The sequence below is a fragment of the Protopterus annectens genome, chromosome 8.part0, assembly GCF_019279795.1.
Source record: "Protopterus annectens isolate FY-2018-M chromosome 8.part0, PAN1.0, whole genome shotgun sequence".
Lineage (NCBI taxonomy): Eukaryota > Metazoa > Chordata > Ceratodontiformes > Protopteridae > Protopterus > Protopterus annectens.
In genome coordinates, this window is record NC_056741.1 from 886,431,387 (window position 1) to 886,448,075 (window position 16,689).

The following is a 16,689-nucleotide window of genomic DNA, read 5'->3' on the forward strand; positions in this document are numbered from 1 at the left end:
AGGGAGATTTTAGAAGTCCCTTCAGTAACAGCTTGTTTTTCCATTCCAACAAGGTTCTATTAGAAAAGTTCTCACAAATAGTACAGGGTGGGTCAACAGACAAATGAGAAGCTCCTAAACAATAAACACACAAAGAGTGTGCATCAGAAGTAGGCAGTTCGTGTCCACAGTCAGAACACCGCTTAAACCCCGGACTACCTTTCTTATCTGCCATGACAGCAAATTAATTAATAGAAAAGGTACAAGCAATGGTACAAGAAAATACCCGAAGGTATGAGAGAAAAGGGAAAAGGATTACCAATGATGGTAAAGAGAGAATACCTCGCGGTAAAAGTGGTAAAGAAACAAGCAGGAAAACCTGAATAAATTATGAACGCTAGATGCGATAGGGTTGTTGTTGTTTCTTTCGGCTTTTCCCGGTTAGGGGTCACCACAGTGGAACTCCGGTCCGTTAATGACTGGCAGAAGATTTTTACATGCTGAGATGCCAGCCCTGACGCAAAACCTTCAACAAAGGTACACCCATTGATGCATGTCTCCATACAGAAGACGCTCTAGCTGAGAATCGAACCGGACAGCGTCTTACTGTGAGGCGAGTGAAAATGAGCTGTATTCATGTAGATTTGAATCTGAAAACCACAACTTTCATTGGTACAATGATCCTAAGTATGTCTCTTAAAATTAATGCTACTACAGTCATTCGGAAAAAAAGCACCTGTATGTAGCGGATCAACCCATCCTGGCAGGCCGATAAGGACGTGCCATAACAGAAAAGCACTATGCAGCATGTAAAAGTGGATAAAACAAATTAACCCGTGATAACAATTGGTTTACTCAGAACACAGATTTACCACTTAACCAGTGAAGCTGAATACTTTTCAGACATAAGAGGCCAAAGATTTGAGATTATATATATATATATATATATATATATATATATATATATATATATATATATATATATATATATATATATATATACACACACATATATATATACATATACATACATATATACACACATACACACATATATATACATATACATACATATATACACACATACACACACACATATATATATATATATATATATATATATATATATTACACACACACAAAACTCAATTAACATGGGTAAGAGATAATAAAATATGAACTCTTCTGACAGAAAAGTAAGCTGTAAAGCTATTAAACAATAATTGACTGTACTTAGCTCAAGAGAAGTAGCTTGACACGACTGAATGGCAACGCGGCAAATGAAATCTGAGGTAACAGGGAGAGGGGATTGTGGGTAAGAGCTTAGCTTGAGAGTTTGAAGCTGACGCGAGCTTGGAAAATGGCCGGCTCGGTTCCGAGCTCGGAAACGATATCCATGCGTAAGGCATGAACGAGGATTAACAATATCAGATCAGCTGTTATGCTACTTACATGTACACAGACAACCCTCTCCTCCTACCACCCAACACTACAACCTGCGAGAGATGCACTTACATAGCCAAACTGGAAGCAAAGCTCTCTCCACCCAAGATTGTGCTAGACAGTCAAGAGGAGAAGGTTAACACCCACTCTACACCTCAAGCAACACATAGCCCTTCTAAACCCACACCACCATCACCCTCACATAGCAACACTAAACCCTCATATGTGGAGGCCCTTAACAGTAACCTGCCCAAGCAGCAAGGACCTCTAAAGCTGAAATGCAAACAAACACCAGTCACAACCAAAGTGTCACATAGCTCACAACACCAGTGTGCCACCCAACAACAGCCCCTAAGGCAAGACAACATACCCAACACTTTAGTCATAGGTGACTCTAGAATCAGGCACACTGATGTCCCACTGACCAGGCTGAACAAGGAGAAAATTACAGTCAGCTGCCTGTCACGTGCCAGGATCCGTCACATAACGCATGCACTCAAGTCACTCCACAACAAGTACAAATATGACTCTGTCATTGTCCATGTTGGAGGGAATGACTTGAGACGTACCTCCCTGGACTACATGAAAAGAGACATGGAAGAGCTCTCGGATCATGTGGCCCAGGCAGGTATGAACCTAGCCCTGAGTAGCATCCTGCCTTCGCCCAGAATGATACCACAGTATAAGGACAAAATGACTGACTTCAACAATTGGCTAAGCTTCTGGTGTCATTCAAAGGGGATCCAGTATCTGTCTGCCTGGGACAACATGATTGACAGACCATGATGCTTTGCCAGAGATGGTCTGCATCTGTCGCTCCTGGGACTCATGTTACTGGCTAAGGGTCTTGCCACCCCTATAGTGCCTTTTTTAAGCAAAATTCAAAGGACAAAACCACCACTGTAACAGATACAAGCATGCACAGCCTGAAGGTAATACTACTCAATGCTAGAAGTCTAAACCTCAAAATGCACTCTCTCGAGGCACTCCTAAAAATGGAGAATATTGATATCTGTGCAGTAACTGAGGCCTGGTTCAAGGCTCCAGAGAGCACCCCTACAATACCAGGCTACAACTCTTACCATACTTTTTGGCCACCAAACCAGAACCAAACCAGTAAAGGTGGAGGAGTGTCCATATTCACCAAGGATATTCACACCACCAGGCTAGTTGCCCAACACAATGCGTCTGAAATTCTCCAGGTGCAACTAACACTAGATAAGACTGCAATCCAAACTGTAGCTTGCTACAGATCCCCCACCATGCCCCAAGATTCTCACATCACCTTTTTAACATACTGGAAAATATTAAGATACAACCAAACACCCTAATACTGGGTGATTTCAACTACCATGCCATTAACTGGGAAAACTACTCGTGTACCAACACCTTTGCCCAACGGTTCTTGGAATTCATAAATTCCAATGCCCTGGATCAACTAATCCATAGTCCCACCAAGGGCTCCAATATCCTAGACTTGGTCATTACCAACATGAGAAATCGATGCTCCACACCTGTGGTCACCCCCTCGTTGGTCAGGTCTGACCATAAGCTAATCACCCTTGACATCCACATCCCTCCCCCATCCCCCAGTAAGAAAACCTCTGTAAAAAAATTCTCCAAAGCCAACTTCATGCTACTCAACTCAGAAGTGACAAACTTCATGACACCCATGCAGACGGAAACTGAAAGTTCGACTGCTGAATCCTAGACTAAGGCACTGTACAAGCACATCCACTCGTGCATGAATTGTGCCATCCCAAATAGAACCAAGATGCTCTCCTCCAAAAAAAGGAAGCCAATCTGGTGGTCCCCTGCCATAAACAAACTTTAAAACAGAAGGAAGAAACTGTTGCAGAAAAGAGGAAAATCCCAGGACGCAAAAAACTCCCTTACCAGCCTCAGTAAGAAGCTGAGATCCCTCATAAAATCCTTACGAAAATAAAATTGCCAAACATTCCAAAGACAGCTACAAGGCATTCTATAGCTATGTCAATAATCTAAATGGCAATGCTCAGATCTGCTCTGAGCTACAACAGAATGGCATTAAATATACTGATCCCAAGGACATTGCCAATATCCTGGCAGATCGATTCAGTGCCAACTTCACCCCCCTCTCACCCCCTAAAGAGCTCATCTCAGTACCGAAAGATTGCCAAATCCCAGTAATAATGACTACACAGGTAAAAACCGCACTCTCCAATGCTACGAATACAGCATCCATGGGACCAGACGACATCCCGGGCTGTGTACTACATGAACTACAAAATGAACTGGCACCTCACGTAAGTGTCATGTTTAATCATAGCCTCATCTCAGGCTTCATGCCCACTGAGTGGCTCACAGCTACAGTTATCCCACTCCACAAGGGGGGATCCACCTTGGATCCTGGGAACTACCGCCCCATCAGTCTGACGAGCCTGATCTGCAAGGCCATGGAACATATTATCATGGAACTTATAAACAAAGACATTGGCAACCTTCAAACACTGGACCCCATCCAGTTTGGGTTCGTGAAGGGCCGATCTTGTCTCCTGAACCTGACTGACTTCTTCGAATCAGTCTCCAGAACTGTGGACGAGGGTACGGTGGTCCACACAGCCTATCTGGACCTCGCTAAGGCCTTCAACACCATCCTCCACTCTGGAATCATAGATAAACTTACGAAGTTGGACATTAATCCCTACTTCACTCAATGGGTTGCCAACTGGCTTACTGACAGAACCCACACTGTAAAAGTAGCTGACTCCAAATCCAGCTCTAGACAAGTGACAAGTGGAGTACCTCAGGGTTCAGTCCTGGGACCGCTTTTGTTTGGCATCTACTTGTCTGAAGTACAGGCCAACACTAAGGGACTCTGGCTAACAAAGTTCGCAGATGACTGCTAACTGGGAGCCATTACTGAATCCCCAAATGGTGTGGATATTCTGCAAAAGGGCCTTACAGAAACAGATGCTTGGTGCCAGAGCCATGGGCTCAAGCTTAATGCCAAGAAATGTATAGTTATCCCCTTTGGGAAAAAACATGTACCCATGAATTACCACATAGGTGGCAGTGCACTAAACACCGAAAGTGTGATGGGAGACTTAGGGACACAGGTGGACAGTGGTCTCACCTTCGATAACCACATTGCCACAACAGTCAGGAAATCCTTGTATGTGGCACACCTCATCACTAAGGGCTTTTCATCCAGAAAAAAAGAGGTCATTGTCCCACTGTACTCATCCCTCATTAGACCCATTATAGAATACAACGCCCCATTTGGTATGTACCTCTCAAGACATCTGTAACAACTGGAAATGCTGCAGAAATACCTCACTAAAAAAAATCACAGGCCTAAAGCAGATGCCCTATGCTGACCGTCTAAAAAAACTCCAGCTATACTCTGTCGCATATCGTATACTCACAGGCGATCTCTGCTTAACATACAAGGCCATGTAAAACCCAGAGCTGTTGGACATGCTACACTTAAAGAAATCCCAATCCCTCAGAGACACACGCTCCAGGGATCTAAACCTTGTCATCACAATGAACAAAACATGCTGGAGGGATAGGTTCCTGACCCAGAGACTCCCCAGACTCTGGAATAGATGGCCCATACATGTCAAGCAGAGTGCCTCTTTGGCCCTCTTCAAAAAAAACCTTGATGATTGGATTGGAAATAGGAAATTCACCCTGGGGATCACGTCAGTCACCCTGCTAGACAGGGGTACAGGGAAGTAAATATTGTGGGAAGAAATAGCCAGGGAATTGTTATGGATAGGCTTGTATAGGCCCTAGGGCCGATAGCCTAGTACCAACCTATGAACGTATGAAGAAATGGAACAACAGTCTGAAAGCTGGGGTACAATTCAGAAACTCCTGCTTATATCGTTGCACCGGGTATGCTGTACCTTATATCCCCCTTCTCATATGTGAAAAGCTCTATAATACAGTAGACAGCCTCTAACCTGTCTACATGGTTCATTTTGTCAGATTCTAAGCTGACACCTGAGAACACCATATACGTTCAAAGGTTTCACGAGTCTTAAAGGGCTTGCTAGGTCAATCATTGCAGGTCATCACGTGTGCTACAAATAACTGCCATTTTGGTCATATGATCTACAATTACATGCTATCAATAAAACCATTCCTGGGATTCATTAAAGGTTACTGGGGGTGGTAACTTCTACCACGAATGGCCAATCCCTCATGGTAGATCCTTCTGATTTAGACACCAAACTACCACAGAGCTTTTCCAAGAGTGCAGAGGTCATTCCTGTCAGTTATGGTAGATGGTAATGAGGTAATAGGGGAGTAGCTACTAATTAGGCATGTGTCTTCCCCTGGAAATGCCTGCAGCTACCAATTTATCCTACTGAGAGAGAATCTCTTAGGTACATAAACTACCACAGCTGGCCAAAAAATGTAACTCGACCAAAAGACTTCTGTCATTCACTGAAGTCAATGGGAGAAGCTGTGTTGCATGTAAATTAAGTGAAGCTCTGGGGAGACGTAGTGTTGGGGGTGTCTGTGAGTGTGTATATGTGGCAGTGTGTGTGTGCAAGTCTGAAGGAGTAGACTGTGTGTGTGTGTGTGTGTGTGTGTGTGTGTGTGTGTGTGTGTGTGTGTGTGTGTGTGTGTGTGTGTGTGTGTGTGTGTGAGTTTGTGTCTGCCTGAGTGGTCTAGCAGAGGGTTAGGTAAGGTAGGACTGTGTATGTGTGTGAGCTTGTGTGTGGGTGAATAGGTGTGTGTGTCTGTGAGTCTGATCAAGTGGGGGTGTGTGGCTGAGTGTTTCTGTGTGTGCGCGTGTGCATTGATGTTTGAATGTGTGTGCGTATATATATATATATATATATATATATATGTGTGTGTGTGTGTGTGTGTGTGTGTGTGTGGTGTGTGATACCTGAAACACCTGTCAACACTGTTGCTCAGGAATTCTGGACAAAGCCAAAAAATAAATGTGGGTATAAATGGCCACAATCAGGGTAACTTTTAAATATTACTCTAGTTTTCTTAAAAAAAGTTAATACAGGAACAGGTTTTGCATCAACTTGCATTTTCTAAACAATAAGAAGTATAAAACTTTTAATGTCTGCCTTTACTGACTAAGTGTAAGTCTCTGTGTCTTACCACAAAATCTGAACTGTTATGAGAAAAAGAACAAATATATGAGACAACATCATGGAATTCAGCAAACTACTGCACTGTTGAGAGGAATGGTACCAATGCCAATGTGATGCGTTTGCCACCAAAGGACAATACCGCCACAATGTGCTTTTAGTATGAGCCTTACAAACTTACAATTCAGAGATATGCAGATTAACTGAAAATTAGTTCTTTCTCTTTGCGGTGAATGCTGATTCTGAATTATATTTTACAGAAATCAGGTAAACTGACCTACCTGTGCTAGGCACTTTATGAAACTGCTAACCACTCTTTTTGAATCCTAGGACAAGCATTTATAGTAAACTGCATGTCTCTGTTTTCTAGCAGCATCAGTTTTCTTGTGGTGTCAAGGTATATTTCTTCCCCAAGCTAGAATTAATTCTTAAAAACAGAATTATTTTTTGACTTGTAAGTCGAAGGTGAACCTGGTAAAAAGGTTCCTGGATCACTGAAGAAAGAAAAAAAAATATGATTAAATAGAAATGAATAACCAAGCTTAGGCTGCCTGTTAAAGAAACACTGCAAGACAACAGTGAAAGCATTCATTTTAATTTTGTGTTGCTCTGCCCATTACCTTTACAGTAATCTGATTTTTTTGTAACGTTAGTCTACTTTTTCTCCTTATCTTAAATAACAACATAAGTGTTTATTTTATAGGGTCTTTTGAGCTTTATTAATATTTTCAGCTGCTATCATATCCATAGTTCTACAAGATGTCAGCTGTTTTACGTAGCACTTCCAGTGTTGCTTAAAATGAACTAACATGCAAGTGTAAATGAAATACAGCTGTAAATCTAAGGACAATATCTGGACTGTTAATATCAATTAATCAAACTGCTTCTTTTCTTTAATTCAAATTGTTAAACTCAGCAAATAACCCACATATATCAAAAAACAGCCAATAGGTGTCATAAAAGCAGGACATAAAAAGCTGTTATAAATATTGTACATTAACTTGAGTGTTTATCAAAATACCATACTAAAAGTAACTTGTAAGTTCCTACCAGCTACGTGTGAAAACTGGGTGACACATATTCCAATTTTGTTTTCTAAAACTTGTATAACACAGCCCATCACACAGTCATAATACTTTCCCAAGTAATTTATTGAAACATTGCTGCAGGACAGTAGGTTAGCTGAGGAGGTAAAAGGTCAGATTGGTATATTAATAACCTGAAAACTGAAATTCTTAATAGGCAGGCCAAGAAAAAAAAAACAGAGTGCCTCCTAAAATGACTGTGAAGATTGTCAGTCACATGGTTCTCTGCAGAGTAGAAAGTTGAATCAGACTTCGTCAGAAATTAAAACACTTCATTAATAAAAGAAAGCCAAAACAACAGTCTTAAAAATGTGTCATTTCATCATGCAAAATGAGACCCGTCCTTTTAATTAATTGCTTTCCTCCTCCTCCTATTATGAAGGGCTTAACAAATACAGCAAAGACGAGTCGCCCTTATATTTCCCCTTCCATCTTACCTGAGTCTGAATTCGGTTAAGTCCTCGGAACCAGAGGATCTGCCCACGCCGAAGCTCTCGCTCAGCATGGTCTATCTCCTCCTCATCTTCTGCCATCTCTTCATCTGTTATTTCATCCTTGCCAGGGCCATGTCCTGCTTCTTTAAGACACTTCAGGCGACTTGTAGGTATGGTTGCAATTACCTGGTCAGATGACAAGCATAACACACTGTAGAACTGTACATGAATGCAGGACACTGCATGACAACTCTTGAGACTCTTCTACATGCACAGCTACTAAGTAGTTAATCATTTCAGGACACAGACCTACCACTGCTTCACATACCTCTAGTCTGCAAACCAGGTGGTTTGCTTTGTGCAACAGACCAGGACTTGATACACATCAATGAAATAAGGCAGAGTACATAGGTTACTGAAAATTCACCTCTGCCCAGTGCAGTTCATTTATAACATTCAGCCAGATTATTTAAACACTTAACACATGGATAGATCAATAACTCACATACTGGAGTTCTCTGTTATTTCAGTGTTCTCCTATTTAAAACCCGTTTTATTGTTAATGCTATAAATTACATTTCTTATTTATGTGATTATTTTAAAATGTTTTGTGATATAACTTGACCAATGGAGTTATAAAATTCCAAAGCCCCATTATGTAATATAGGATTTACCAGTGTTTTGGGCTGTATTACAAGCAAAACACATTAGCATAACCACACATAAAATAAAGCCTGTAACTACTCATATAACACAGTACTTCAGCATGATATTATAATGCACTCCTTGTGATGTCTTTTAACAAGCAAGAAAACACATGCTTGCACACACAGACACATGCACACACACACACATGCACACACACACACACACACACACACACACACACACACACACACACACACACACACACACACACACACACTCGCACACATGCACACAATATTCATTTAGCAAGTAGCACCACTACAGCCAAAGTCTTAACTGTGGTTCAAATGGGGGGATCTGTACCTTTATAGCATTAGCAGCCATTGGTATTCCTAATGAAAGTGAATTCTTCTTTTAGTAAAGAAATAATCACCCAAAGGATCTTTCATCTGGTTCTGTACCATTTCTCTACAGAGGTTATTTTTTATTTTTCTTTAAACAAAAGTTTTTGCACTTACCATAATGATAGATCTGTAAAAGGTAAATCCATTCTCTGTAGCTAATGCCACAAAGATAGGGCAGCTTGGCAAATGAAACTTTCCCAGGCTACTAAGCATCTTCCCTATATCCCATCATGCACTGCAGTGCCTAGTCTCTGCAGATTTCCTATGAATTCACTGAAGAACACAAAAGGATTAGCAACAGGAGAGAAGGAAAGCATCTCTAAATGGCCCGTGGTACAGATGGAAGGAAGAAGGGTACATTATAGTGATAGATCTAACTCTTACAGATCTATTATTACTGTAACTTTTGTATCTGACAAAAGAAGGCCCTCTCCCCTGTTTCTACAGGAGAGAGTTCAAAGTAAGTCATCCTAGGCCGATGCTTGTATGGAAACATCCCCTAGATAACAGTGGCTCCAAAAGAATACCTGGACCTGGATATCATACCAAGCTTACGGAGTTTTGCAGAACTGTTAAGTGATGAACAGATAGCTGCCATACAAATGTTATCTACAGGTGCATGCCTAGAAAAGGCTGCTGAAACTGCTGCAATTCAAGTGGAGTAGGCCTTAGGTGTTGTATTAATAGCATTTGTATACTATTTGTGTTGCAAAAGTGTATGCAGCAAGATAACCATTTGTAAATTTAGACTTTTTGTTCAAGCTTCAATTAAAAAATAATACAATATGTTGGCTATGTCTGCAGATAGCCTACATCTTGTCCATGTAAATGATTAGCTGCCACTGCATACCAAGGCAGTGGAACACAAATTCTTCCTGATTAGAATTCTCAAAAAAGGGAACAATTAAACCAATGAACTAGTTGAAGTTTGTCTTTGTTATCACTTTAGGCAAGGAAGGATGATTAACTCTTATTGTGACCTTGTCCTTGTGAAAAACTATGCATTGTCAATTAACTGATAGAACATGCAGGTGAAAAACCCTACTAGCAGATGTCACTGCACTAGAAAAAAGCATATTGTGATGGGTAGTCACTTGGAGAGGGGGGTTTAAGATGCTGGGGTTGGAGGTGGGATTAAGGTGAGTTTCTCTAGCATGAAGTACAAATTCCAAGAGGGCGCAGCATTCTGTAAGATGGACTAAGAATTATGTCCCCCAAAAATTACAAAATTTGAATGAAGTAGTCACAGAAGACAATTATACTCCTCATTGGAAGTCTGAGATAGTTGAGACATCGTGCCAGATTCCAAAAGAGCTGCTCTCAATGTAAATCTACCCTGACTTGCTCTCAGTATAAGTAACTTACATCAGTGTAAGGCCTATTTATAAACAAGTTTATATCAGGGGCCAGATTCCAAAAGCCTGCTTTAAGTGCTAGTGGTCACTTACACTAACAGCAAGTCTTCCGGAATTGGGCCCATAGACTGTAACAGAGGGGTAGATACTTAGAGGAGAAACTCCTTCTAAAATGCTTCATTGATCCCAAATAATCAAACAGTGACTAACCTTAACAGTCGCACTTCTATGAACCAACTATCTCTCAGTGAAGTTTTCTAATTCACCTACTTTATTCTCATAAACAACCTACTGATTCTCTATCTCTCATACTAATTCTCATAGGTTCATAGGCTTAAGAGCCCTTATAAGCCTAACCAATATAACTCAGTTTTACCCAATATACTGCCCTGAGGCAAGAGGATGGCATAGGTTTGTGCCTATGCTTTGAGTATCTTCCAGGTTACGCATGTCCATAAGGGACATAGGTGCTACTCCAGATGTGAATTTGTGACTTCCCATCCATTGATCCCAACTGCATTTAATGATGGATAGGGAAGGACTCTGCTTAATGTGAACATGAAGCCTGAGCCAAAGAATGGGCAATCTCTGAGACACATATTTGTCTCTCCAGCATGTTTTGTTTGAGTCGCTGACTAAGTTTAGATCCCTAGACTGGATAACCTTCATGCTGTTTGACTTGTGGATATGTAACAGCTTCATCAAGGCTGGATTTTTGAGTGTTGTAGGTTACCCCTAGGTTACCCCTTAATAATCGGTAGGAGACAGAGTAAATGGTGCATTGTACTCAATTACTGGTCTAATGAGGGCTGAGTGCAGTGGGACTATAATTTCCATGGATCTGGATGCCATACCTTTACTCATAAGTTGTGCCACATAGAAGGTCTTCCTTACCACTGTGGACACATGGTGGTCAAAGTTCAGGCTACTATTTATCTTTGTACCTAGATCTCTTACCTCTTAGTCTATTCTTAGGGGTGTGCTGTTGGTGTTGTAATTTGCAGGGGCATTTGACTTCCCAAAGAATAATGCATTTTTTCACATTTAGTTTTAGGCCATGATTCTGGCACCTATCATTTGTCTGATGTAGATATTCCTGAAAGGATACTACATCAATGGCGGATTCATTGATTGTCCCCAGCTTGCAGTCAACTACAAACTTTGTCATCAAGAGAACTTACACATTAGCCTTGACTTCAGAGAATTAAATTCTGAAAAGGAGTTGTTCCACCACTGAACCCTGAGGCATGCCACTAGTACTTGGCCTCTTGCTGGATCTGGGTTCACCTACTTTAATCACTTGTTCTGTCCATGAGCCAAATGGCTATCCATCTGGTGATATAGGGATTTATACCCAGTTTTCTGAGTTTAAAGTACTTGAGAGGGGAATTGTGTCAAATACCTTGGTCAGGTCGATGTAGGCTCTAACTACTATTTTAGCTTCATCTACGGCCTTACTGACTTTCTCAAAGAAATCCACCAGATTCAGTAGGCATGATCTGCCCTTGACAAAGCTGAATTGGGTCGGGTCCAGTGTCTGAAGGTTTCCTATGTCATTATTTATCAGGTCCATGATTATTCTTTCCATGGCCTTACTTACTTATGGGTCTGTAATTTCCTGGGTCAGTAGATGGATGACATTTGCTGTCATTTACTTTCTTAGGACAAAGCCAGCCGGAGGCTGTAGTTAAACATAGATATTACTAGGCCTGTTAAGCTGTTTAAGAGGCAACCTGGTATATAGTCAGGCCCCATTCAATCTACTTTTAACTTTAGACAGCACAGTGGCAACCAGTTATTTGGTGATAACTGGTGGTGGAGTGGTGGAAGTAATTTCTTGGCAGGAGAACTGGGGGTGATGGGAAGGCGAACGTTTAGCTGAATTTGTCAGCCAGTAGATTTACTACATCTTCTGGCTGAGTATAAGTGATGTCATCTACAACTAATTTTGCACATTGTTGGATGTCACACTTCAGACTACAGACAGACCTGAAAAATGCCTTATGGTTATCCTTAACTTTGGAAGCTATTTTTACCTCAAAGTTGACTAGTTCCCTGATTTGCTTGTTTAGACTAATGAGGGATTTATTTTTTTTTTTGCTCTGTTGTGTAAATTCCCTTTTACTTCTCGACAGGATTTTCTTTCTTTTGTTGTAAAAAACTATTAATAACAGGGGTCCACCAAGGCAGCTTGTTTTTGTGGTTTGACCTGGGTTTATTTCGGTTTAGAGCTCCATTGTGCCTGACTGAGGAATTTCAGAGCTACATAAGTATATTTTCTGCACTTTATCGAGCTGTTTAGTGTTTCTTATCAGTACTGTACTGGCTTTGTTTATTTGCTTACCAATACTGCACTGCTTTTTATTTATATTTTATTTATTTAGTTTCAGGTGTACTCTCCGGTCCAACTGGTGAATCTGGGCATTTTGAGGCAGTGTTACAACTGCCTCATGTACAGAGACAACCCTCTCCTCCTACCACCAAACACTAATACATGTGAGAGATGCAATTATACAGCCAAATTGGAGGCTAAGCTCTCTCAACCCAAGACTGGACCAGACAGTCAAGAGGAGAAGGGAACTACTTGCATCACACCAACAGTCTCACATAGACCTATGAAACCAGCACTGGCAAAAAACACACATAAATACACGAAAACATACTCGGAGACTCTAAATAAAAATCTGCAAAAGCAACAGAGACCTCCAAAGCAGACACACAAGCAACCTCCACCCCCCCAACACAAACCATGAAACACATACTTCACAAAACCAGTGTGCCATGCAATCACAGCCCATAAGACAAAATAACATACCCAACACACTAGTAATAGATGACTCTATAGTCAGGCACACTGACGTCCCACTTACTAGGCTGAACAAGGAGAAGGTTACTGTTAGCTGCCTGTCGGGTGCCAGAATCTGCCACATAACACAAGCACTCAGGTCACTCCAGAACAAGTACAAATATGACTCTGTCATTGTCCATGTTGGTGTGAATGACCTGAGCCGTACCTCCCTGGACTACATGAAAAGAGACATGGAAGAGCTCTCTGATCACATAGCCCAGATCGGTATGACCCTAACCTTGAGTAGCATCCTGCCCTCACCAAGAATGATACCATGGTATAAAGAAAAAAAATATCAATTTCAACAATTAGCTAAGCTTCTGGTGTCATTCAAAAGGGATCCAGTGTCTGTTAGCCTGGGATGACATGCTCGACAAGCCACGCTACTTCGCTAGAGACGGCTTGCACCTGTCACCCTTAGGCTTTCGAATACTGGCTAAGGCTCTTGCCACCCTCTTCGTGCCTTTTTTAGACAAGGTTCAAAAGACAAACCCAATGCCGTAAATAGCACAAGTAACAAAAAACTGAGGGTAATACTGCTCAATGCCAGAAGTCTAAACCTCAAAATGCATGCACTCGAGGCACTCCTCAGTATGGAGAAAATCGATATATGTGCAGTAACAGAAACCTGGTTTAAGGCTCTACAGAGCACCCCAGCGCTACCAGGCTACAACTCATACCATACATTTCAGCCACAAAACCCAGACCGAAATACAAAAGGTGGGGGCATATCCATATTCATCACGGATACCCACTCCTCCAGGTTAGTGACAGAGCATGATGCTTCAGAGATCATCTATGTGCAACTAACAACGGGCAAAAGTGCAATTCAAATTGTAGCTTGCTACAGGTCACCCACCATGTCCCAGGACCCCCACTCTGCATTTCTGGAAACACTGGGAAACATAAAGGTCCTACCAAACATTAACTGGGAGAACTACTCAAGTACTAACTCCCTTGCCCAACATTTCCTAGAATTTATAAACTCAAACACCCTGGATCAACACCCCCACCAGAGGTGACAACTTATTGGACCTGGTCATCACCAACATGGGCAACCGGTGTTCCACACTGGAGGTCAACCCCTCGCTGGTTAGATCTGACCATAAACTAATCAATGTGGATATTCACATTCCACCTCCACTCCGGGTCAAAGAAACCACCGTGAAAAACTTTTCAAAAGCAAACTTCAAGGAACACTCCACCCTAGAACTACAAAAATATGTTTTTTTCAGTCTATCTTTGTTTCCAGACCTATTTTAACACCTAAAATTGACTCTAAGTGCTTTATTAGTAATTGTAGCTATTTTACCACAACATGGCTACCGATGGGGCTTGCTATATCAACGTGATCTTCTTCTCCTTCAAGCCTTTCTCTTTCCCATAAAGCATTTCAAGTCTCCTTTCTGTGACTCATGCCAGACGTAAGGAAGTAACTGTGAATTCCCATGCCATTGACATATAATGGGAAATCTGTGACTCATTGTCAGTTTGGATTTCGTCTGTGTTAGGCCTGCTTCTTTTCTGTTGCTAATCACCCTCATTTATGTTTAGATCACAGCTTGCTTTACCAGTGGCGGATCCAGGATTTTACGAAGGGGGGGGGGCGCAGTCTGGAAAGTCGACAAAGGAGGTGGGGAGGCAGGAAAGCAAAACACTGGGGAAGGGGGATGTGGAATGATCACCTTTTATCAGCATGTGTGAAAACACAGCAACATACAGTCATTTGCAAAACATTGGGGGTGGTGGGTCGATTGAGCACAAGGGTTAAGGTTTTCAGCTCAGACACAAAGTATCGGGTTTGATTCTGATCTCAGCTTATTAGCTAGCCTTATAATTACCATTCATGACAGTTAGCCTAATATTCTCGTATGATCCAGTGAACCTGGTGTGGTTGTGTTAGTGGAGGTACATAACTCCTATCCAGCACACAGCATATTAGCAGACATTGCCAGTTGTTTCAAGACATACCTAGAGGATATGTTTGGTTGCCCATATGAAGTCATAGTTCTTTTATATGGCATACCTGACATAAGCATTATGATAACATAGCAAAGAATCCCAGTGAAGGTGATATCACCCCAAGACCCATAGCAAATGTAAGTAATTTAAGTAAACAATGATTTATGTGAAACCAGCAAAGTTAATTTATGTAAATAATTTTGTGTGTGCAAGTGAAGTTCAGTTAGTTAAAGAACATTGCAAGTTAAGGAAATACACATTTTATGAAAAATTCCTAAAACAGTCAGTTAAATTATATGCAATGTATAAAACCAAATTTAAGTACTGTAGCATTTTCCAAAGGACAGTAACACAAAATCTACTTTGTCTGGCCAGCCTAATATGCAAAGCCATGGAAAGCCTTATTAGGAAACAGCAACCCTCTGAATAGTGTTTCCATTTTAGTTTGGATTTGTCAATGGCAGGTCATGCTTACCAAATCTGATGTACTTTTTTGCAAAGGTCACCAATGCAATATAGGAAAGCAAAATGGTACACATTGCATACCTTGACCTAGCTAAAGCTTTTGACACAATCCCCCACTCAGGCATTGTAGAACAGCTAAATAAACTAGGAATAAACGATGGTCACCTACTGGATTTCCACATGGCTCACAGATGAGATGCAAGAAAACAAAATTGACAAAGTTACCTCCAGAAAGAGATGAGCTACTGGTGGAGTCCCAAGGGTTCTGTGCTGGGGCCTCTCCTGTTTAACATCAACTTTTCTGAAGTAAAAGCCAATACCAAAGGGCTCTGAATGACTAAGTTTGCACATGACTACAAGTTAGGAGCAGCCACTGAACCCCAAATTACACAGCCATCCTACTGGACGGTTTGTCCCAAACAACTGGTGCCACAATTATGGACCAAAATGAAATGCCAGTAAATGCATTATTGTATCCTTTGGAAGTCATCTACCTTATGAGAACAACTATGATGACAATAAGACCTTAAGAATAGACTTGTTTGGGTTTTCTGAACTTATCTGGACAGTGACCTAAATTTTGACCAGTATGTCTACTTATGTAAGAAAGTGCTTCTATATTAAAAAGCTTAAAGAAATGGGTTATGTCTAGATCTAGGATGTCACTGCCCTCATTTACTCAGCACTCCTTAGGCCACTCATTGAGCATAATGCCCCCTTTGGCCTGTATCTGTCCAGACACATGCAACTGGAATGCCCACAAAGAAGCCTTACTAAAAGGATACTAGGGCTAAAAAATATGTCCTACACAGACTAAAGTCTGCCATTTGCTTTCTTCCACTGACTGCCTACCATAGCTCTCAACCCCTCATCTCCAAAATATAGAACATAATGTGACAATATGGAGCAAGAGGTGAACATTTACTAACAGCTTCATCTAGGATGCTCATAGCATAATATT

The 16,689-nt window shown here is 41.3% G+C and overlaps 1 protein-coding gene across 6 annotated transcripts in view; it reads right to left on the reverse strand.

Annotated features, from left to right (window-relative positions):
* The window catches only part of LOC122809137 (plasma membrane calcium-transporting ATPase 3), a 4,021,470-nt gene that overhangs the window by 203,318 nt on the left and 3,801,463 nt on the right, over nt 1–16,689 (reverse strand). For all 6 annotated transcript variants that reach the window (XM_044080406.1, XM_044080412.1, XM_044080407.1 and 3 more), the window contains one exon: nt 8,050–8,232. In XM_044080406.1, the coding sequence (XP_043936341.1) occupies nt 8,050–8,232 (183 nt within the window). The remainder of the gene's footprint in view (nt 1–8,049; nt 8,233–16,689) is intronic.